General features: G+C 47.4%; 2 protein-coding genes across 2 annotated transcripts in view; one reads left to right on the forward strand and one right to left on the reverse strand.

Moving 5' to 3' along the window:
- Nucleotides 1-11,212: 11,212 nt before the first annotated feature.
- SNAI2 (snail family transcriptional repressor 2) lies at nucleotides 11,213-14,782 on the reverse strand. Its single transcript, XM_020876140.2, has 3 exons — nucleotides 14,601-14,782; nucleotides 13,396-13,941; nucleotides 11,213-12,467 (listed from the first exon to the last, which is right to left on the reverse strand). The coding sequence occupies exons 1-3, from the start codon at nucleotides 14,677-14,679 to the stop codon at nucleotides 12,286-12,288; spliced, it is 807 nt and encodes a 268-aa protein (XP_020731799.1). The 5' UTR covers nucleotides 14,680-14,782; the 3' UTR covers nucleotides 11,213-12,285.
- PPDPFL (pancreatic progenitor cell differentiation and proliferation factor like) overlaps nucleotides 12,974-23,563 on the forward strand; it is a 44,836-nt gene continuing 34,246 nt past the window's right edge. The window contains 1 exon segment of the mRNA XM_070477083.1: nucleotides 12,974-13,470. The gene's annotated coding sequence lies outside the window, so the exon portion shown is untranslated.

Raw genomic sequence — 23,563 nt, forward strand, 5'->3', positions numbered from 1 at the left:
GCTCCTTGCAGGAGGCAGGACTTGAACTGAGGTTCCAAGATCCTGTAGGAGTCAGCCAGACAGACCCAGGGGAGAAGGGGTGGCAGGGGTGGGCGGGGTGCGAGGTCCTGCAGTTTAGCTTGTTTAGGCAACTACCTGCTCTTCAATATTTCTAGAGTGCTCACAAAGATAAACTCAATCACATATTTACTAAGAATCAATAAAAGCCTATAGGTTTGGGTCTCATCTTAGCTTGTTCAGAAGTCGCCTTTGATGTGCTGGGCTGAGAAAACACATTAGTGTTCATGACTATGTTTTGCTCTATCAGAGGAAGATGGGAAAGCTCTCTGCCGCCCTTCACCCGGCTGTGAGGAGGGTGGGCTATGTCCATGGAAGCACAGCAAAGATTCAGTCTCTCACCCAGTAAACTCGTTTTTCCCTGGAGTGGGGCCAGTGGGTTGGCACTGCTTTCATACTAATTTTCCTGGTTCATCAGACAGGAGCCTAAAGCCACAGCCGTATTAGGTATTCCCATGTAGAGAGATCCACATTTGGGTCAGAATTATTTGAACATCCCTACACAACCCCCAGTGCAGATATTTTCTGGATTTTCTGACTCATTGATGTTAGGGTATAGGGTCTCCTAATCTTTCTCCCTGTGTTAGTCACTAAATCTTGTCCAACTCTTTGTGGCCTTTGGACTGTAGCCCACCAGGCTCCTCTGTTCACGGGATTCTCAGTCAAGAATGCTGGAGAATTGCCATTCCCTTCTCCGGGGGATCTTCCTGACCCAGGAATTGAACCCTGGTTTACCTGAATTGTAGCAGGATTCTTTACCACCTGAGTCCACCAATCAGAATATAAATAGCCAATCAGGAAACTATCCAATACAATTGATGAATTGGCCGTGGTGTGGAAGAAATGCCAGTATTCTGGATCCCTTTATTTAGTAAAAGTTACAGTGATGGCAAATGAATTCAACAGCAGTTCCTCATAGCTTCAGAGTCTGCTGACTGTTTACTTATTCCTTGATGAAATATGGTCCTGTGGTTACTGGATATGAAAAGTCCATTTGGCCAACAAGAAACAGTACTGACGTGCTGATATAGTTACTGAGTTTTTCTTTCATCTGATGTCTTCTATGGATTCAGCTGGGGTTTGAATCCCACTGCGTTGTGCTTGGTGGGATTGACAATTGCTGGGAAAGATTGAGGGCTGGAGGAGAAGTGGGTGACAGAGGATGGGGTGGTTGGATACCATCATTGACTAAATGGACATGAGTTTGAGAAAACTCCAGGAGATAGTGAAGGACAGGAAAGCCAGAAGTGCTGCAGTCCATGGGGTCATAAAGAGACATGAATTCGTGACTGAACAATGACAACAACAACAACTGATAATGTTGAGCATTGGCAATCTCAATCTCAAAGCCAGGAATAGTTCCATTTTATTTTTTACTTATTTTTTAAAAATTTATTTTATTGAAGTATAGTTGATCTGAGCTTTCCTGGTGGCTCAGATGGTAAAGAATCCACCTGCCAATGCAGGAAGCTAGGGTTTGATCCTTGGGTCCAGAAGATCTCTGGAGAAGTGAATGGCTACCCACCCAGTATTCTTGCCTGGAGATTTCCATGGACAGAAGAGTCCATGGGGGTCACAAAGAGTAGGACAAGACTGAGCAGCTAACAGTTTCAACTTTCAATAGTTGATTTATAATATTGCTTTAATTTCTATTGTGCAGCGAAGTGATTCCATATATGTATATATATTTCATATTATTTTCTTTATTTTTAACTTTTGATGGGAAAGAGAGTAAAACAGAGACCTGAATAGGTGTGAGTCATGTTGTCTGTCTTTTCTTTTGTGAGCAATAAGGATTGGTGGTTGGCACTTCACTGGACTAACCAGGTTAGCTTAAAAAGGACACCAAGGAGATCATCCATCAATTCCACATGGCTTTGCTTCCTTCGTTCAGCTCAACTACACTGGTGAAGGGCAGAGAAGCTTAGGATAAAGCCCATGGCCTGTGGGGGACCTGTTGTCCATCTCAGGAAAGCAGGGGTCCAGCCCCCATCCCTGCCTTCTCCTGGAGTGGGTTTGCTGGCCACTTTCTGATCTTGTGGGGTCATCACGGGTGCCATGACAGCCACACACTGGCCTCATTTTCAGCTGAAGGGTCGGGGTGTCCTGCTCACTTGCTGCCCTTGTGCAACATCCAGTTGGGGGTGTGGAATTCACACATTCATGTAAAAGATAAGTGAGACATCTATTTCTAACCTTCCTTTCTCAACGTTGCTTCAAGATACTTCTCTCCTGCACATCATTTCAATCCTCCTGATGGAATGAAAATTACTTTGGTTTTAGAAATCACTTTATCTTTGATATAGACCCAGATAGCAGGTATGGAACACAGAGAGGAAACTTGGTCATAGCGTGGGATATGAAGCATCTGTCCTGGACTTTTCAAAGTGTTTCTTCTCTGATTTCAGAAGTGAGATACTTTCATTTAAGTGTGCACTTTATATAAGCTCATTATACAGAAGGTGAAAGCTTTTCAAAGTTCTTGACAAACTCATTGGATGGAGAGTTTTTTGTATATTTTTATGGTTTGTGAGTCTGAGAAACATCCTCTGACTTCTCAGCTTCTTGCATTGTTCTGGGTGAGACAGCTCATGGGCTGCTGGGGGCAGATTCTGACCTGTGATGACCCCACGGTAAATGCTCACATCACACCCATTTCAGGTGCTCTTATTAACTTCCAAGAGCAGGGAAGGAAGGCTGCTGAGGGGGAGGGAGCATCTCTTTCTAACAGAGAAGAATAGAATCACTTTCTCATTGGAGAAAAACTACATTTTCAGCTTTCTCCTGAGAACTTGTTTCTATAGATTGAAAACCAGGTTCGACTTGAAGAAAAAAAGTGTGCTGATCCCTGCTGTGTGAGACACGATGGCTTGCACTCCTCACCCACCCAGAGTCAAGAACCGTCCTCACTGCGGCTGAGGGAGGGGAGGACTAGGCTGACTTGGGTTGGGCGTGGAGCCGGGTCAGCCAGGGCCACAGAGCCCTGCATGCCTCTGTGCTAGGACCACAGACCAGAACTGCCTAGGTTAAGACGGAGCTGTGGCCATCGGTTCCTTTAAAAAGCCGTGTCACTGATGTTTGTGTTGAAGGATGGCAGTTTGGCAGGATAGATGAAAATGCTGCCCCTTCCTTGTTAAAGATCTGAAGTTGAAAAAGGAAAGTGGCTGCCTGTAAGGTCGATCAGGACACCTCCCTGGAAAGGTACCTGGGCTCTTTCGTGTTGGCAGGAGTAGAGGACCAGGCTGGCGCCCCGGGGAGGACGCTCCCATCCCGGGTCCAGCCAGCACCCTGGCAGCGGCCCCATCCTGAAGGCCTCCAGATTTTCCTAAATTGTAAAAAACCTAAAAGTTACATTTCAAAATCGTCTTTTCTCCTAATTCTTTTTTATTGCCTTTTTATTGCCTCAGGAAAGCAGTAATACAAAGACCCTTTTACGTCTTTGGTTGAAAGCACAGAATCCAAGGAGAGCTTGTCTGGCTGGGTTCATGGAGGGAAATCCTTTTCTGATCAGCATTCGTCCCACAGTGGAAGCCCAATCACGGCAGACGGGCCCATTTAGGCTAGCTTACAAACACAAGAAAATGACTTTAAAATTGTGGCATATGAGCCAAACGCCTGGATTCTCACTCAGTTTCATTTATTATGCTACAAAGAAATCTTTGTAGCTAGGGCCTCTATCATTTTCTTTCTCTTTTGTCCTGTAAAGTTGTTCTTATTGTGCTAAGAAGCTCCACCCCCACCAACCCAAATTTTATACCATATCAGCTTAATTTCAGCTTAATATCTATTATACCATATAATATATACTATATTAATATATAGTATACTTAAATACAGTGTATATATAATGTACTTTTCAGCTGAATTTCAAACTTTTGGGAAGTTGTTGTGCTATAAAGAAATTTGTAAAGAATTTGGAATCATTCAGAACAAGTGTGTGCTGTTTCCTTTTCCATTCTTTCACTGGGGGGATGGTCTCCTCTAGCAGTTCCTTCCATCGAGAGCCTAGGACCAGGCTTGCTCGGCAAGCAGTGGGGTGTGATGAGCTGGAGTGAGCGAGAGAACGATCCTAAACTTGTGCACAAGTCCTAACTCTCATCCCATCACGAACTGCAGGGGCTCAGCCTCTATCCCCCTCTCCTCAGGGTCTCAGGACCCTGACCAGCTGTACCAGCCTTATTTGGGAGCTTGGGAGACATGCAGGACCTTTGGTCCCCTGCCAACCTTCTAATTCTGAATTCGGGGGATAATGAATGTTTCCACCAGCCTTTTGCTGATTCCGTGCTTAGTCACTAAGTCGTATCTGACTCTTGGTGACCCCATGGACTATGGCCTGACCAGGCTCTTCTGTTCATGGGATTTCCCAGGCAAGAATACTGGAGTGGGTTGCCATTTATTCCTCCAGGGGATCTTCCCATGATTCATGATTTCAAATCCGAGAGCCACTAAGCAGCCGCACTCTCCATGGCCCTGGGACCCCTTCTTCTCCATCCACCTTGCCCCTAATGCTGGGGGTACTCCACTGGGCCTCTCACCTGTCTGTGTGTCTGTCTTCAAGACACATGGAAGTTAGAAGGGCCTCTGGTCCCCCCAGGGCTGCTGCAGGTCCAGCCATCGTCCTTTCTTTCCACAGGAGACAGGAAGGGGGACTGTGGTCAGTGTGCTTCAGAGGGGACCAAGTGTGCATTTTGGGCCTGGACTCAGAAGGTTGCTTTTATCTATAGCACATATAACTTGCAGTGATGACCAGAGCTGATGAGCAAGCCCTGAAGCACAGCCAGGAGGAGGGCAGGACCTCAAAGCTCCACAGGCACAGAGACACCCAAGTGCCCTCACTGCCTCCACCTGGCTCAGGCCACAGCATCTCTCCCCCTGTCAGAGGTGGCAGGTAGACCTCCCAGAGACCACCCAAAGCTCGAGTTAAGCAAGACGGGACTAACTAGACCTGGCTGATGACCACCCTGACAAAGATGCCACCCTAGGCCAGTGCAGCACCTCGTGATGTTTTATGGCATTTTGTGCTGTGTGCCTGTGTGTGTGTGTAAGTCATATGGCTGTGTGAAACTCCAAGTACTATAGCCCACTAGGTTCCTTTATCTGTGGAATCCCTGAGACAGGAATACCGGAGTGGGCAACCATTTTCTTCTCTGTGTCATCCCCCAAATCTGACATTGGTTCTTACCTTCAGGTAATTTCTGCTGAATTTGCCCAGTTATAATTCACTCCTTCACTTCCTTTAGACCTATAGGCTTAAGACATGGTGATCTGTATTCTGTTTTGTTTCGACAAAAACGGTTTTAAAATAAATTTACTCCATAAAATAAGAGAACACAAAGTGATCAGTGTATGGTCAATAGTGTGAAATTTATCCTTCAAATAGTGCTTAATGTAAGAAATAGGCACAAAAGAATACATCTTCCTGTGAAAGGGTGTATGGAATAATGTTTTGAGCCCTTGCATATGGAAGATGCTCTTCATGGCACCTTTATTTGTGATTGCTTGGCTGGATGTAAAATTCTAGATTGGAGATAGTTTTCTTTTGATTTTGAAGTCACTTTTCCTTTATCTTCAAATGTCCAGTATTGTTGAAATGTCTAAAGCCATTCCGATTCCGCGTTCTTTATATGTGACTTAAGAAAAAGAAATCTCTTCGAAGTTTATTGCTTGTAGACTTTTGGATAGCAGCCATCCTGAGTGGTGTGTAATGGTATCTCATTGTGGTTTTGATTTGCATTTCTCTGATAATGAGTGATGTTGAGCATCTTTTCATGTCTTTGTTAGCCATCTGTATGTCTTCTTTGGAGAAAGAAATAGGGAATCCTTCATTATACACACAGCTGACTCTTGAACAGCACAGGTAGGGGTGAGGGGTGCCAAACTGCAAACAAATGAAAATCTGTGTATAACTTTACAGGTGGCCCCAGTGTCTATGGATTCAACCAGTCACGGACTGTGAGGTGCCACAGTGTGTGGTGAAAATAATCCATTTATAAATGGACCCATGCAATTCAAACCCGTGTTGTTCAAGGATCAACTGATTATTATTATATATTCCTTATTCAATGATAGGCTTGGGGGTAAAATGATCCCTAGTTTAATTGTCTGTCATCATTTTATTGTATTTTGGATGAGTTTGGCTATTATGGGGGGAAAAACATTTAACATTAGCTATTATGGGAGAAAAGAATTACTTGCCATCAGTTCAGAAAAAAATAATTTTCTCCTAAGAGTGCCCATTTGCAATTTTATGTAAATATTAATAAGTAATACATAATTAAATTAAAACAACATAGCAAAAGTAACCTAGGAACTAGAAAAAAAATACATCAACTAATTTCCACTTGGCAGCATGTCAAATGTCTGTAAAAGATACAAGGTAATCGGGCAGGAGAAGCCTGTGCAGTTGCTCCCCAAGCTGCCTGTGAGCATTTCTAGAGGAGTCCCACTGCACTCAGATAGGAGCCCACCTGAGGGCCAGGGGAGTGGTCCAGGCCAGACCCGCCCCATCAGCCTTGCCAGTGTGGGTGGTTTCCTCTCTTTGGGCTGCAATCACATTTAAGCTTCTCTGCAGAGAGCAAGGCCCAGTCTTGGAGTGGGAGTGGAAGCAGCTGGTGTGTGTTTTGCTATTCAGTCATTAAGTCGTGTCTGACTCTTTGTAACCCCATGGACTGCAGCATGGCAGTCTTCCCTGTCCTTCACTATCTCCCAGAGTTTGCTCAAACTCAAGACAATTGAGTCGGTGATGCCACCCAACCATCTCATTCTCTGTTACCCCTTTCTCCTCCTGCCCTCTATCTTTCCCAGCATCAGGGTCTTTTCCAATGAGTTGACACTTTGCATCAGGTGGCCTGGAAGAGAGGAGCTGCTTCACTGGACATCTGTGTTGTCCTGTCTTTACCACCCTCAGCTTGCCTAGGGAGTGGGTGGGGCTGGGAGCTGAGTGTGGTCACAGCCTGGCACCCTGGGGTGATGTTCAAGGGTCAGCCTAACACCTGGGAGCCAGCTAGAAATGCAGACTCCCAGGCCCTGCCCCACCCCAGACCCTGGGATGACCGCAGCTCACGGAGATCTGAGAGGTGGGGGCTGTGAGGATCTTAGCCTCTTTCACTCTTCTTTCTGCCAAGTCTGAATACAAAACTCATGCATCATAGGAGAGCTCCGACTCTGCTCATCTGAGCGTCTACAGGCAGAAGCTGGAACTCAGGAGAAATATGATGCTCATTTGTTGTCTTTGTTAGAAGAATATCTCGCTATTTCACTTTGCCTGAGTCTTTCTTCCCACTTTGTAAAACCAGCTCTTGCTACCTGCTGATTCTGCAGAAGCAGAAGTCCTTCCCTGGGAGGGGTGGGGGCAAGTTCCAGCCCAGAACAAGCCCCGGGAGAAGGTCATCCATCCTTATCCCCATCCTGACCGTCCCCCGACATTGTCTAAGAAAACTAGTTAGTGATAACTCACAGATCATCTCCCAAACAACTGGCCGAGTGCATCATAAGCAGAGTAACCTACCTCAGTGAGCGAGTGCACAGACTGTTCCAGTGCACTGGCTCCTGTTGGCAGCAGCCTTCCCACTCACGGCTATAAATACCCCATCGACCTCTCTGGGGTCCCAGGCCAGGGATGCGGGGCTGTTTCCTCTGCTGATCGCTCATTGTCTGGGGTCTGGCTGGGGGCCAGGGCGGAAGTCCTGCCAGGCTCACTGCTTTTTCCGTGCACGCCGTCCACAGAGTAATGATTACTTCCTGGAGGCCTGAGGGGCCGGCCCTCACTCAGCCCAGAGCTCAGGCCCTGTGATTGTGGACACTCACTTCTACCAACGCAAATGAAACGAGAGGATTTTCCCCTCTGTGTGTGTCTGTCTCAGGTGAGGGGAGTCTTTCTGCTCTCCATCTGCCCCCGGTGGGAAGATAAGAAGGAGAGAAAAGCTGTTTCACTCGTGAATCCTTGCTCCCCGTGATGACAGGACACTTATTCTTAAGTGAGTTTTGATCAGAAAGCTTCCTGTATCTAAACTAGGAGCGATTCCTTGGAAGTGGATGTCAGCCAGGGAAGCCTTCGACTTTTCACAATTATAATTGCCTCATTACCCTGGAGTGTCCACATTTTAGTGGTGAAAGAAAGGATGTTTGCCTTGGAAGCCTTGTCTCTGGAGATAAAAGCCGGGTGAGGAGTGTGGGTGTGAGAGGGAGCCGTAGTGGCCTTCAGAAGATGAAGTGTTAACGGCTGAGGATGAAGACCAGCTGCCTTCCAGCTTGCCGGGGTGGGGGTCGGGGGAGGAAATGGCTCGCGGCCCCAGGAGGGCGCAGGGGAGCTGTGGGGAGGTGGGGATTGGGCCTTGCCAGGCGGCCCCGCAGGAAGTGGGGCCAACAGGGCTTCTCCAGCCGAGTTGGGAAATGCCTCTGGAGATTGTTGGACGTGATTGTGTAATCCCCGAGTTACGATGGTTCCTGAGCTCAGCCCTGCACTGGGTGATCTAGGAGCGCGTCCTCTTGGGCTTCCAGAGGCCGCTGCCTGCCATGTGCCTGCGATGCAGGTGTCCATGACCCAGGTGCTCCAGGGGCCCTTCCTCCCAAGGGCAGCAGAAGAAGCAGGTCTGGAAAACCGGAGAATTTGGGTTTGGATTTCAGTTCTGCAGCTCATGGCCTCTGGTGCCCTGGCTCCATTCTCCAAACTCAGAGTTTAATCTTTGTAGCCGTAAAAGACCAACTTCATAGAGACTCCATGGCCACCGGAGGCGACCGGGTGAGGGGACATCCGACCAGGGAGCAGGTTTGGCTGAGCGTGGAGTGAGAGCACCCTGGACACCGTGCCCGAGACTGAAGGGCCACAGCTGTGACCCTTCGGGTCTCGTCCTCCTTTAAACTTCAGGAAACGGGGTGCCGAGGGGTCAGGTTGCAGAAGGACATAAAGCCAATAATATAAACATATAAGCTGAAAATAAAAGCTGGGACTCCTCCTACTGTGCCACTCTGTCTCATAGGGAACAAGGATGGATCCTGAGTAGGCTCCTTAGAACACATCCTGATTATTAAAACAATAGTTTTCAAAGCTCAGTTTCTCAGAAAGTCCATCAAACCTGGTCCAGGTGCACCTGCCCCTTATCCCCTGTTTGAAGCATCTGCCCTGTTGGCGGGAGGCTGGCATCACTGTTAGGAGACTCACCAGCACATTTGTCTAGAGGATCTCTCAAAAATTATCAAGACTTTTTGCAATAAAGGGAAATATGTTAAATGTATTTTAGGTCATTTTCACCAATTTCTATTATTTTAATTCACTTATTCATTCAACAAACATGTATTAATATCTGTGTTCTAGATGATGTACTGGCTGCTGTGAGTTTATTTTAAGGTGCTCTGTCTAGTGAGGGGAAACGTTTTCAAGAAACTGCCCTTCAGGAAGATAAGCACCATATTCTGAATGATATAACTCTTTCAGAAAGATTGAATTTTGGGAAGTATTCCAAGTATGTGACATCCAAGCCAGGTCTTATGTATTACAGGATGTGCAAAAACCTCATAGAAAAGCTGAAAATTCTGAAAAATTACTGAGCTATACCTATAGAAAATCTCAATATCTAATTGATGTACTGTACTTCAAACTCATGACATTAATGAAAGTAGAATATTTAAATCATGAATGCAATGAAAATTGTAAGGACAAAGCAGAAATGTACATTTTATATGTACTGCAAAAAATATATAATATTTTAAAAATATTACCACTAATTCTTCACTAGGAATTTAAACGAATGAACAGATTTTCCTCTTAGAAAATTATGTTTGTGTTTTGGACACCAGGAAATGAGATGCCTGCAGATCTACAGACACGGAAAGGAAAGCTAGTCATGTGGTTCTGGGAGAACCAACCAGAAGGCCACAAAGATGCTGCCTGCCTCATGTACACGTGTCCTTGTGAGATATTTCTACTTATTACCTAGCCTGCAAGTTTCTGGGCATCATTTATATACCATATACACAAATTAAGCAGTCTCTTCTTGACTTTAGAATACCCCAGACAAGACATCAGCCATCTCTGTTACATTTATAAATTGCTCTTCAAATAATTTTGCTTTAGAGAGATATGTCCCGAGATACAAAAAAATTAAACAAAATATGAAATTGAGGGGCTTTTTGGTCGACATACTCCCTTTTTATATATCAGCTAAAACTTAAATGTAACACACATTGGGATGTGTCTGAGCATCTAAAGAATATGTTGGTATTGCTAATGTCTTTGAGATACTGGTTCTGCTTTTGTTTGTATCACAAGGACATTAGAAGGAAAAATAATTCTTTGAGTTCTGAGCAAACCAGAGAGAAGTGATTAATGGTGGCAGGAACTCTGCTCAACATGGGTTTGAGTCTGGATTTAAATCATAGTGTGGTGACTGTCACAGTGCCTGTGACGGTTGTTTAGCATCCTAATGTGTGAGTCAGTCCACTGTGTTTGGTGAGCATGTGCTTGTAGGTGGGCTGGCCAGTCTTGCCCTGTTGGATTAGGTCACAGTGGGTTTGAGTCGGGGCCTCTTCAAAATACCATAAAAAGAAAAGCCAACCTTCTCTTTCTTAGCCATGCACCTGTCAGACTGCTGATTATCTTAACCCACTAAATGTGGTGCTTTCTTTGAATGACTTAATTTTCCAACTTGTGTAATTTGTAATAAGTCTACCACTATAAATAAATCTTTTTCCTGATCTTTTCATGCAGATGCTCTATTTTTCTTCTTATATATCATTAATGACATTTCTTTTAGAGTCCTTAAACTGTTCTGGAGGACCATATGACAGACACTAATTACAACCAGTGACTATAATTTGATTTCATAAAGCCAACACAATCATGTCATCAAAAAGAAAAAGTTTTGAAAGATATTCTTGACTATCAGTAAGGTGAATATTCTTAGCACTCAGAAAGTGTGATTTTTGTTAGAGGTATGCTAACAAACTCCCAGTAAGATGTTGTCTTTCTGAATGTAACAGTACTATCTTAGGAGTAAAAAAAATTACTGGCTTTACTATAATCGAACACATAAACTAACAGTTGATATTCATAATGAACACCATTCACTTTATCTCTTATTAACAAAAGAAGCAGTTCTTTATATAGTTGTTTGAACTAATCATGAAGTAAGTAAAGTTTCTGAGAGCATACAAACAATAGATTTTAAATCAAAAATGTTTATTGTAAAAAAGAACCTTGAAAACTGTTTTTTTTTTAAAGAAATGTAAATTTCACAAGTCTTCAGGTTGTTTATAGGCATTGGCTATAGACAACTTTTCACTTTCATACAAAACTCATTCAATCATATAAAAATAAACACAAATTTACATGGACTCATCAACTATACAGTTAACTAAAAAGACAGCTAGAAGGGGTGCAGTTGTGGATTGCATTTGTTGTATGCATTTAAAGTTGTTTAAGTACATCACAGAGTTTCTAAAAATCCTTTGTTGCACTTATTCCCATCTTTAGTTGATTTTAGAAAATCATTAAAAATCTTTTAAAACATAAGACATGGAGCATGCACCAGGAATGTTCAAAATAGTCTTTCCCGACTCCCGAAGGCACATACTATTTATTAGCCAAAAAAAGAAGAAAAAAACACTTTTAATACATTCTCTTGTGTTTTTTCTTCTTGTTCTTTCTCTCTTTCCTTCTCCCTCTCTCCCTCAAAAACAAAGTTTAAAGTACGACAGGTAACAAAGCAGGCTTCAGTTCAAGGATGGTGACCAGACATGACACATGTAATAAAGTGAACTTGGAATACTTTATAAGGCACCTGAGATAGTGTCTGGCAGATTCTTGTCCTATAGGAAAATCTATTACAAATCCCGTACAAGGAAACACTGTTCTTTTCAGTTGAAATGCTTTGGCAGCAATGTAAATCTTTGCATTCTTTCTTAGTAAGAAAAGATGCAATGTGCTTTTTGCTTCATCATAGAAGAGCAAGATTCTTGTCTTTTATCCTCTCCATCTAACGGTCAGTAAATATACGGTCATTTTAAACTTCACATGGAAAGGATTAATCTGATGCACATGGAATCCCCTGCCCTGGCAGCTGTGTGTGTGTGTGTGTGTGTGTGTGTGTGTCTATACATATTATTTGAGTTTGTCAGCACAAGACAAAATGCCTTTGGACTTTTACTTGTCGCTCAGAGGCGGAGTGACAAGTAAAATGCGTGACAAGTGAACAAGAAAGGCGTCTGCCCGAGTAAACAGGGGCTGTGACACTAGTGCGCCGCACAGCAGCCAGACTCCTCATGCTTGTGCAGGAGGGACATCCGCGAGAAGGTTTTGGAGCAACTCTTGCACTGGTATTTCTTGACGTCCGAGTGCGTCTGCAGGTGAGCCCTCAGATTGGACCTGTCTGCGAAGGCCCTGCTGCAGTGAGAGCAGGAAAAAGGCTTCTCCCCTGGGGGGGTGGGGCGGGGTGGGGAGAAAGAAAGATGGTCAGTGTTTTCAGAGGAAATGCAAATCCAGAAGAGGCTTACAAGCAATCTTCACACTTTGCCAAAAGCATGAGAAGGAGCAAAACTTGATTCAAATCCCCCTTAATCGATATTTGTTTCAATGTCTGGCCCTTTAAGACAAATGTGAAAGTTGCACTTAAAAAAAAACAAATAAAAAAAATAAAAAAAATATATAATTCCTGCTGCCAGTCCTGCAGAAATAATTCCTGTCGTGCTAGGACTTGGCTTGTTCAAGCTCTCTTCTTCGGCAGGTGCAGCTAACGGCCAGCTCCTCCCCAGGTTTCCCAACAGTTCCCCTTTTCCCTCCTTCTGTATTATGACTAAGCCTGGGTGAGTGCCCCCGCTCCTGGCAGGGTGATTTTGTGCTAGGAATAGAAAACTCAGCAGCAAAAACAAAACAAAAGCAAACAACGGAAAGCAAATTCAGCCCTTGCTATCCAACTTGCTGTGGGTGAGAGACAGAACAGCAAGAATGTAACTAACAAAAACCCAAGAACCCAAAACTTCATCATCGGTCTGTCTGCCTAATCAGTTGATTGGGAGAACAACATCGGTATTTGCTAATCATTGGGAGACATTTCACAGAACAAACGGCCAAGCACATCTCTCCTGATTTGCTAACTGATCTTTGAGACCAAACCTCCTGAATCTAACTTTCCAAAGTCTAAATGCTGTTTGCAGTCTCGGGAGCAGAGGCTGTTAGCAAGCAGTGGAGCCCTTTCTGCTCTGAGGACTTTTTGAGTCGTCAGGAAGTAGCTAAAAACGAACATCCATCATCAGAAGTACTGTGTCACCACTTAAGGCAAATGGGACAGCCAGCCCAGAGCTTCCTTCTGCTGGAGGGTGACACCCTGACTGTGTTTCTCTTACCAGTGTGCGTTCTGATGTGTCCTTGCAGCAACCAGGGTCTGGAGAACGCCTTGCCGCAGATCTTGCAGACACAAGGTAAGGTGTGCGTCCGAATGTGCATCTTGAGGGCGCCCAGGCTCACGTATTCCTTGTCACAGTACTTACAGCTGAAGGATTTCCTGGACTGGGCGTCACAGTGCAGCTGCTTGTGTTTGCCCAGCCCCGAGAAGGTCGAATAGGTTTTATTGCATAAATTGCACTGAAACTTTTCAGCTTCGATAGCGTGGGGGTCTGATAGCTTGGACTGTAGCCTTTCCTCTTCGTCGCTAATGGGGCTCTCGGAGCCGCTGTGGTCCTTGGATGAGGTGTCGGACGGAGGAGGGGGACTCACGCGCCCCAAGGATGCGGGGTATCCGGACAGAGGGGAGAGGCCGGCGGGCAGCGGGGCGTGGAAGGGAGAGGCGGTGGTCCACACGGCGATGGGGCTGTAGGCTCCCGACCTGAGGACCTCCGGCTGAGGGATGACAGGCACCGGGTAGCCCTCGTAGAGACACGGGGAGATAATCACTGCGGAGACAGGAGAGAAGCGGGGCGTGAGACAGAGGGCACCGTGAAAGCGCAGGGAACAAGGAGACAGACTCCCAGGAGCAGGAAGGCGCTGGGAGGACATTACTTTTCCGCCGCCGCTGCTCGCGGTCACTGCGCTTAAGGCTCATTTCTGCACCACCCCCCACGCCCCGCACATGAGCAAGTGTGGGGGGCTGCCCGGCCCTGAGACCAGCAAGCGCAGGGGGAAACCTACCCACTTTCTAAAGATACAGAAAAGTTCTCTTCCATCTCATGCGTGGGCTGCTTGCTTGGCTCACGCCGGTAACTACAAGGATTGGCGTAAATCAAGCCGCTTTCTGGAGGAAAGGAGCCTTATTACATGAAAAAGGCAATAATTCAACGTTCACGCACTGCCTCACCCAGCCTCCACGTCCTCATTATGCAAGTATGTACACGCTGCGGAACGTGACGTCGCAAGAGCCCAGGGAAGTTCTCTTCGCCAGCTCAGAGTGTGGAAGTTTTGAATTAAACCCGAGCCCGAACGATCTGAGGAAGGACCGCTCTTTCGGGAGCAAACAGCCTGGGTGTCCAGCTCTTTCGTACTGAAGTCGAGAGGCGGCACACCCCTGTCGTTACCCATTTACAGACTGAGATGCGGACATCTGGCCCCCCCTTACCTGTGTGTGTGTCCAGCTCGCTGTAGTTGGGCTTCTTGGAGGCGTTGAAATGCTTCTTGACCAGGAAGGAGCGCGGCATCCTGGCGGCGGCGCGGGGCGCGGGGCGCGGGGCGCTGGGCGCGGGGCGCGCGGTCCTACAGCATCTCTGCCCCGCAGGTGCGCGCGCGGCGCCGCCAGGTCGCGGGCTCCTCGCGGACTGAGCCCGCGGTGGCGGCGGGGAGGCCTTTTTTTCCTCTCTTTCGCGAGAAGGGTCCAATCACAGCCGAGAGGTTCAGATTTCAGCTCCTCCCTCTGGGCCAGCTGTGAGCAGAGGAGGAATCTGTTGTCAGACTAAATTATTCTGGTTCAAAATGGGCTGTGCCCCGGCTTTCAGTGGAGAGGAAAAAAGTGCTTCAGTCTTTTCGGGAGAGGTCGTTTTCCTTCCTGAGCGCAGAGCCGGGCGTCTTTGCTCCGGGCGCGCTGGGTCCGCCGGCCGGGCCTGGCTTCCAGGTGCGGGCTCCGCGCCGGCTGGGGAGGCTGGGCTCTGGGCTCCTGGAGCCTCGCGGCTTCGGAGAGGTTTGGCGCGCACAGGAACGGAGCAATTCACTCCTGGCTTTTGAAAAAGGAAGGTAGCGGCGAAGACAAAGCCCCAGTGAGTGAGCCGCGGGCCTGCAAGGGGGCAGCCCGGGCCGAGACCCGCCCGCTTCGCGCGCTGGGGATGCGCTTCGTGTCCCGGCGGCTGGGGGTGGGGGTGGTGGGGGCGCTTCCTCGGGAAATAAAGCGGTCGTGTCACTTGTTAACGTCCGGGCTTGAAAGAAGCGCTTTGTGTCCCCCGAAGGACCCACTTCCAGGGAGAAGCGGGCCCCCCAGGATGAGAGGGAAGGATAAACTAAGGTCCCTGCCGTGGGAATCTGGAACGGGCTCTCCCAGAGGCCCCTGAGAAGCGCTTCTATCTTTTCATGCATCACTAGGTGTTTTTTTTTTTTTTTTTAATGGAAAAAAGCGTGAATGGGCCGTTAGGGACAGTAGTTTCAAACATTTATTTGCTTTATGTGGTGCTGGTTTTTCAGTAATAAAGTCACCGCATCATCTCTCTGCTACTCTCCTGTGTGCCGTTTTAAAAGAAAGGGTAAAAAAAAAAAAAAAAAAGGAAAGAGTGCCTCCTCTAGCGCTTGGTTAAGTTTCTAAACTAGCTGGGTAACTAGTAAAAACACCTTGATTTTGTGTACGATATTGAGTCTAAAAATACACTAGAGTGGCTCGTTGTAAAAATGACATTTCAACCATGTTTTCAAGCATCTCTCATCCTTTCCACCTTTTGCTTAAAGATTAAGGAAAGAAAAAATTTGCAGTCAGACCACCCTACCCTTGATTCGAACAGGTGCTGGGAGAAAAGAAAAAAAAAAAAAAAAAAACAAGTGGAAAAATAACAGTTGAAGTCAAGACTTGCAAGAGGAAGGCGCATGTCTGGCACATAACTTCTTAATCTTGCGGTGAGGCGGCAGGGAGGGCGGGGCCCCGGCTGCCTGGGCTATTGTGGAGGATCCCTGTACCTTCCTTCCAAGAGTCACTGGTTCAAGCACCAGAGAAAGGAATTTAGATGAACCTTTATGTTGAAAGAAGCAGTTTTCCTGGGTGCCAGGAAAGTAGGAATATGCATCAGAGTCCTCCACAAACCATGAACTGCAGGATAACCCAGAGCAACTTTCTGAACTTCTGTTTCATGAGAGGCTACCCACTCCATATTCTTGCCTGGAGAATTCCATGCACAGAGGAGCCCGGCAGGCTACAATCCACAGGTGGGTTTCAAAGAGTTGGACTCGACTGAGCGACTAGCACTTTCATTTCAGACTGGCTGGTTTAATGGGACAGGAGCCCTCCTCGCCCCTCCCAGCCCGTTTCCTGCAGGAGGCACTTTGTCAGGGACGCGACCCCCTTGAGAAAACCCAGATGCCAATGCGCTGACTTCCTCCTTCAGCTCCACCCAGAATCTGCTCAGCACAGTGAGGGGGCTGCAGGCATTCTGGTGTGTGTTTGTTGGTCGGTAATTACAGCACAGGGTGACCTGCTTAAGTGTGTATGTGAACAATCCGCTCTTAAGAGTTGAACAGTATTTCACTCCTCAAGGGATAGCCCTTGAATCTGGGTTACAGATGCCTCATCACGTGGACATCGGGCAGAGTCGGACGTGTTCCCGCGCCTGCCAGGCGGCGAGGGTGTCAGGAGCCTGTCTGAGGCGTGTTCTCGCACAGGTCTGCCAGGCCCGTGTGAGGTCCGCTTTGCTGCAGGAAGGGCCAGCCCCAGGTGAGTCAGGGCAGAGGCGCCCCGCTGAGACACCTCGGGGCTGGTGAAGATGGCAGATAGAGGAGACCATTGGGACACCTCCCCCCCTGCAAGAAGACCCACTGCAGGGATTCTGTTCAGACTTCTGGCAGTTCCTCTCCTGCGGGCCAGAAACTGGCCCAGTCACTGCCCAGGGCAGAGCCCTGCGTGGGGGCAAGGACCCCTGGCTTCCGTGTGTCACCGGGGCAGTCACTGCCCAGCACAGAGCCCTGCATGGAGGCATGGACCCCTGGTTTACATGTGTCACTGGGGCAGCACATTCCCAACCTGGGTCTTGTTCTGCGAGAAACCAGTCCTGGGCTGACGGCTCAGGTGGCCAGGAACAGTGAGGAAGGACACTTGTCCTGAGATGTTACTGACCCGCAGCCCAGCCAGGGAGCAGCTGGGGGCACAGGAGTGCCTCCCGACAAAGGACAAGGTGGGGACAGGCTCAGCCTGCTGTGGGGCAGAGAAGCGAGGGGAGGGGCGATGGTCCGAGGGCAGTGTCCAGGCTCCCTGGCCCCGACTCCCCAGAGAACCTCGGTTCTCCTGGAGGAAGTGGGGCTCTAACAATGCCCGCCCTGTGGCTGAGTCCCACTGGCAGGAGTGCCTCACCTTACCTGTGATCTGTGGGGAGGCCCACATCACCTGGTTCCTTACTCATCATGAAGTTTTATTAGGCAGGACCTGGGATGGCTTAGCAGGCAGGCTCTCCTTTGCTCTGTTTTCTGAAGAAGCTGATGGAGAAGACTTGTAGACAACTCTGTGACCTCGTGCGGGGCCAGCCCTTCCCCACAGCTTCGTTTGTCAGTGGGGTTTCTCCCAGACCCAGGCTTTTCAATGAAAGGCATATTCTTGCCTTGCCAACTTGGGGAATAAAGTAGATGCATGAAGTTTGGGAGTGCATCTCAGGTTTGTGTACTTTGCAGGAAGATTTGTGTGCAGGTAGGTCCTCAGGTATGGGAGCAGCAGTACAGATACTGAGCTAAGGAAATGGAGTGATTCCAGCTCCAGAAGAAGCCACAGCTCAGCCAAGGTGGAGAACCAGCTCCTGAGACCAATGGCGTCTTTTCCGACTTCAGTTTGGGCCATTACCGTGGTGTGGGCGGGGGCGGGATTACCTCTGTTGAAAGACATGCAGTCACGGAATGTCGCTGGTTTGACTGTGATATCCAGAGAATGTTAGAGCGTGCAGCTGACTTCTTAACTATTTGGACAGTAACAAAGTGGTCATGACTCTGAACTTTGAATGACAAACGTGTGAGCGGCCTCATGGTGTTGTGTGTGTCTCTGTTTGTACACGGATGTACACGTATGTGTTGTTCTAGCTCATGATGGAACTCAGCTTTGGGTAAAGTCAACCAGCCCCTGAAAGAGAAGTAAATGTTTCCTTGGGTTCCTGGGTTTCTCTGTCTGTAAATTATGTTCGGTACTCTTCCTTTATTTCTTTTATGATGATCTGGGGACAAATATTTCCCAAGGCAGAAGGGAGACAATCAGAGTGCGTGTCGGGTTCTGCTAAGATGTTCTGAGCTTCGTGACAAGGAGGGTCCCTGTCCTCCAGGGATGTGGCTGGAACTCAGGTACACACGTGTGTCTGCTCAGGGATGTCAGCGTGAGGGACGCACACACGTGTGTGTGCTCCAGGGAGAACCGGGGTAAGGCTCCGTGGGGGAGCAGGCTGTCTGTGTCCTGTGTGGCGTGTGGGTGTTTGTCCTTCCTGGGTGTGCGGGGCTCCACTGGCCAGTCTCCCTGCCACAGCTTCTGTGTGTGTCCATCTGGCTCTGATGTTGTGGTCAGGAGACACCACAAATGCTATACATCTGACACCAAACAGAAAATCTTGCTGAGCGTGGGGACAGCATTGAGATGCGTTTAATGTTGAATCCCTTGGATTCTGAACCTCATTCCCGGCTATGGTTTTCGAGTCCCTCTTGCCTGGGGCGGCTGCCCCGCGGTTACTGTGTCATTCAAGGTCAAAGACACGTGGGCCCCACGATGTCCTGTCTGTACTTGCGGACTCTGCAGTTAGAGGAACAGGAAAGACTGCAGAGAGAGGGTGTTTGTCCTCTGCGCTGCGGTTCCGGGATCTGTGGGCGCACAGCGATCCCTGCTGGTGGGCTCTGGAAGGCACCTGTTTTCCTTTCCAGAGTCTTATCAAGACCTGTCACCTCCCGATGGTGGACGAACAATCTGCACACCCAGGACAGGAACTTGACCTTATTTTGTAGTTGCCCCAATTTCAGGAGACTGTTATTTAAACCCTGACTTTTTTTTGCTCTGTTCTTAATTAACGATGGCTTACTTGGTTTGTGGAAACACAAGTGGTGTTTACAGATGTGCTATGTCCCTTATATGATGGTGAGCAGGGTGACTGTGGTTGATCTGGGCTGTCAAGAGGAAACCTTGTATTGGAACTGGGAACTGAGTGTGGGAGGGGCTGGAGCACGGGCACTGGGGGTCCTCCTAGGCAGGGCTGCCCCTTGGCCCTTGGTCAAGAAGGTGAGGTGTGGCCCTGCCCAGGTGTGGACTTTCTCAGCGTCACTGGGATTAGATCTGACATTTCTGGTCTCCAAATAAGGCGCCCACAGGGGTCTCCACGGTGCTGGGAGCCAGGCCACCTTATGCTGGGTTGTGATTCATCAGCCTCTGCAGACCCTCCTCCAAAGCCTTTAAAGGCATCACAATAGAAAGAATGATCCTCAACTTCAGAACTCCTGTGCATTTAGCATCCTGTCCTCCTCTGTCCTCCCCAGCCCAGGAGGGGTTCAGCCTAATGCCTCCGTGAGGATGCCACCTGCGTGGTTAATTTCAGTTACCTCCTCTCCTCCTGCACATCAAATGTCCAGCGCTACACAGAGATTGCAGGTGCCACTGAGATGGCAATCGTGCCTCCACCCAGGAGGGACCCTCACTTGTGGAAGGAGAGGACAGAGGGACTTAGGTTCCGAGTGTGAAGGAAGACTCGGACCCCACACACCCCAGCGGAACAGCCTCTGTGTAAGCGGGAGCTTACAGGACAAGGAGCACAGCTCAGTCTGGTCTTCCCAGACCCCAGTTTCTGGTTTGCTCTTTATGATCACTGGCAGGGAGACTCCCCTGGACACTGAGCTGTGTTGGGGGGGCACTTGAAACAGGCTGGTCCGGCTCATGAGTAGGTGATACTCACGGGTATCCTCACGTGTGAGGATGGGGCTGTCTCCAAGATGGGGACTTAGTCCCTCGGCCCTGACACCTGCCAAAGCACCAGACAAACCTGTGTTCTCATGGGACTGGCCACGTGGCTGGTGGCAGGTCCTCCTGTGGGCAGGCCCCCCAGTCCCTCCTGTGGGCACCTACAACCGTGCTGACCCTCTGGTACAACACAAACATCCCACAGTTCTTAAGAAGATGATTATGGATATTTGTCCAGTTACACTAAGGAAGAGACAGGAAACAGGTTCCTGGTAGCCTTTAAACACGTAGGCTGAGGCCAGGTCCCTGATTCTGGAGGGCTCAGAGTCGGCTGTCCCCATTGTCTCCACGACATGGATCAAAGCCATGCTGTGTCAGTAGGGAGACTCCGTGCTGGCGAGTGTCACCCCTGAGCCCCAGGGAGGCCCCAACTTGACACTATGACGTTGAAAGTCAACATGAGTGATGCCCCAGGATTAAGCAACGGAGGAAAGTGGGTAGGTGCCCTGTGAGGAAGGCTCCCCAAATGCAGGCCCCCGGGGGCCCCTCCCTAGGGAAACCTGCTGGGCAGAGGCAGGGCTGGATCCCTCCACACAGGGGTGGAAGCCCATTGACTGCAGGACCCTACAGGAAGTCTAGTGCACTGCCCACTTGATTCCAGCCAGTTTGGAAGCCCGTCCTGTGTGCAGAGGACGAGATTGTTGGACGGCATCACTGACTCAATGAACATGAGACTGAACAAACTCCGGGAAATGGTAAAGGACAGGGAATTCTGCCTTTCTGCAGTCCACAGTGTCGCAAAAATTCAGACACGACCAAGTGACTGAACAACAGCCTATGTGCTGTGCATTCGTTTTTAAGGATAGGATTCTGCTGCTTTTCCCCCTTTGTCCTTGGAATCAGGTCAGTTCAGTTGAGTTGCTCAGTCGTGTCCGACTCATTGCGACCCTATGGACTGCAGCACGCCAGGCCTCCCTGTCCATCACTAACTCCCAGAGTTTACTCAAACTCATGTCCACTGAGTCGGTGATGCCATCCAACCATCTCATCCTCTGTTGTCCCCTTCTCCTCCCACCTTCAGTCTTTCCCAGCAGCAGGGTCTTTTCCAATGAGTCAGTTCTTCACATCAGGTGGCCAAAGTATTGGAGTTTCAGCTTCAACATCAGTCCTTCCAGTGAATATTCAGAACTGCTTTCCTTTAGGATGAACTGGTTGGATCACCTTGCAATCCAAGGGACTCTCAAGAGTCTTTTCCAACACCACAGTTCAAAAGCATCAATTCTTTGGCAATCGACTTTCTTTATAGTCCAACTCTCACATCCATACATGACCCCTGGAAAAACCATAGCTTTGAATATATGGGCATTTGTTGGCAAAATACTGTCTCTGTTTTTTAATATGCTGTCTAGGTTGGTCATAACTTTTCTTCCAAAGAGCAAGCATCTTTTAATTTCATGGCTGCAGTCATCATCTGCAGTGATTTTGGAGCCCCCAAAAATAAAGTCTGTCATTGTTTGCACTGTTTCCCCATCTATTTGCCACGAAGTGATGGGACCAGATGCCATGATCTTAGTTTTCTTAATGTTGAGTTTTAAGTCAACTTTTTCACTGCCTTCTTTCACTTTCAACAAGGGGCTCTTTAGTTTTTCTTCGCTTTCTTCCATAAGGGTGGTGTCATCTGCGTATCTGAGGTTATTGATATTTCTGCTGGCAATCTTGTTTCCAGCTTATGCTTCCTCCAGCCCAGCATTTCTCATGATGTACTCTGAATTTAAGTTAAATAAGCAAGGTAACAATACACAGGCTTGATGTACTCCTTTCCCTATTTGGAACCAGTCTGTTGTTCCATGTCCAGTTCTAACTGTTGCTTCCTGACCTGCATACAGCTTTCAGAGGCAGGTCAGGTGTCTGGTATTCCCATCTCTCTAAGTATTTTCCAGAGTTTGTTGTGGTCCACACAGTCAAACACTTTGGCATAATCAATAAAGCAGATGTTTTTCTGGAACTCTCTTGCTTTTTTGATGATCCAACAGATGTTGGCCATTTGATCTGTGGTTCCTCTGACTTTTCGAAATCCAGTTTGAACATCTGGAAGTTTATGGTTCACGTACTGTCCAAGCCTGGCTTGGAGAATTTTGAGCATTACTTTATTAGTGTGTGAGATGAATGCAATTGTGCAGTAGTTTGAGCATTCTTTGGCATTGCCTTTCTTTGGGATTGGAATGAAAACACCTTTTCCAGTCCTGGGCCACTGCTGTTTTCCAAATTTGCTGACATATTGAGTGCAGCACTTTCACAGCATCATCTTTTAGGATTTGAAATAACTCGACTGGAATTCCATCACTTCCACTAGCTTTGCTCTTAGTGATGCCTCTTAAGGCACACTTGACTTCACACTCCAGGATGTCTGGCTCTAGGTTAGTGATCACATCATCATGGTTATCTGGATCATGAAGATCTTTTTCATATAGTTCTTCTGTGTATTCTTGCCACCTCTTCTTAATATCTTCTGCTTCTGTTAGGCCCGTACCATTTCTGTCCTTTATTGTGCCCATATTTGCATGAAATGTTCCCTTGGTATCTCTAATTTCTTGAAGAGATCTCTAGACTTTTCCATTCTATTGTTTCCCTCTATTTTTTTGCACTGATAACTGAGGAAGGCTTTCTTATCTCTCCTTGCTATTCTTTGGAACTCTGCATTCAAATGGGAATATCTTTCCTTTTCTCCTTTGCCTTTCACTTCTCTTCTATTCTCAGCTATTTGTAAGCCCTCCTCAGAAATCCATTTTGCCTTTTTACATTTCTTTTTCTTGGGTATGGTCTTGATCCCTGCCTCCTGTACAATGTCATGAATCTCCATTCATAGTTCTTCAGGCACTCTGTCTACCAGATCTAATCCCTTGGATTTGTTAGTCACTTCCATTGTATAATTGTAAGGGATTTGATTTGCATCATACCTGAATGGTCTAGTGTTTTTCCCTACTTTCTTCAATTTAAGTCTGAATTTGGTGATAAGGAGTTCATGATCTAAGCCACAGTCAGCTCCCGGTCTTCTCCATGAAGTTCTCCATGTAGAACTTCTCCATCTTTGGCTGCAAAGAATATAATCAATCTGATTTCGGTATTGACCATCTGGTGATGTCCATGTGTAGAGTCTTCTCTTGTGTTGTTGAAAGAGGGTGTTTGCTATTATCAGTGCATTCTCTTGGCAAAACTCTATTAGCCTTTGCCCTGCTTCATTCTGTACTCCAAGGTCAAATTTGCCTGTTGCTCCAGGTATTTCCTGACTTCTTACTTTTGTATTCCAGTCCTCTATAATGAAAAAGACATCTTTTTTGTGTGTTAGTTCTAAAAAGTCTTGTAGGTCTTCATAGAACCATTCAACTTCAGCTTCTTCAGCATTACTGGTCGGGGCATAGACTTGGATTACTGTGATATTGAATGGTTTGCCTTGGAAACGAACATAGATCATTCTGTCATTTTTGAGA

This window comes from Odocoileus virginianus, chromosome 15 (assembly GCF_023699985.2).
Source record: "Odocoileus virginianus isolate 20LAN1187 ecotype Illinois chromosome 15, Ovbor_1.2, whole genome shotgun sequence".
NCBI lineage: Eukaryota > Metazoa > Chordata > Mammalia > Artiodactyla > Cervidae > Odocoileus > Odocoileus virginianus.

What these genes read in the sequence shown, in the direction of transcription:
- SNAI2 (XM_020876140.2), bottom strand. Translation starts at nt 14,679, where the DNA reads ATGCCGCGCTCCTTCCTGGTCAAGAAGCATTTCAACGCCTCCAAGAAG. An exon ending in CGAGCTGGACACACACACAG is followed by an intron (nt 13,942 to 14,600) that starts GTAAGGGGGGGC and finishes CTGTCTCCGCAG; the next exon opens with TGATTATCTCCCCGTGTCTC. An exon ending in ACACATCAGAACGCACACTG is followed by an intron (nt 12,468 to 13,395) that starts GTAAGAGAAACA and finishes CCACCCCCCCAG; the next exon opens with GGGAGAAGCCTTTTTCCTGC.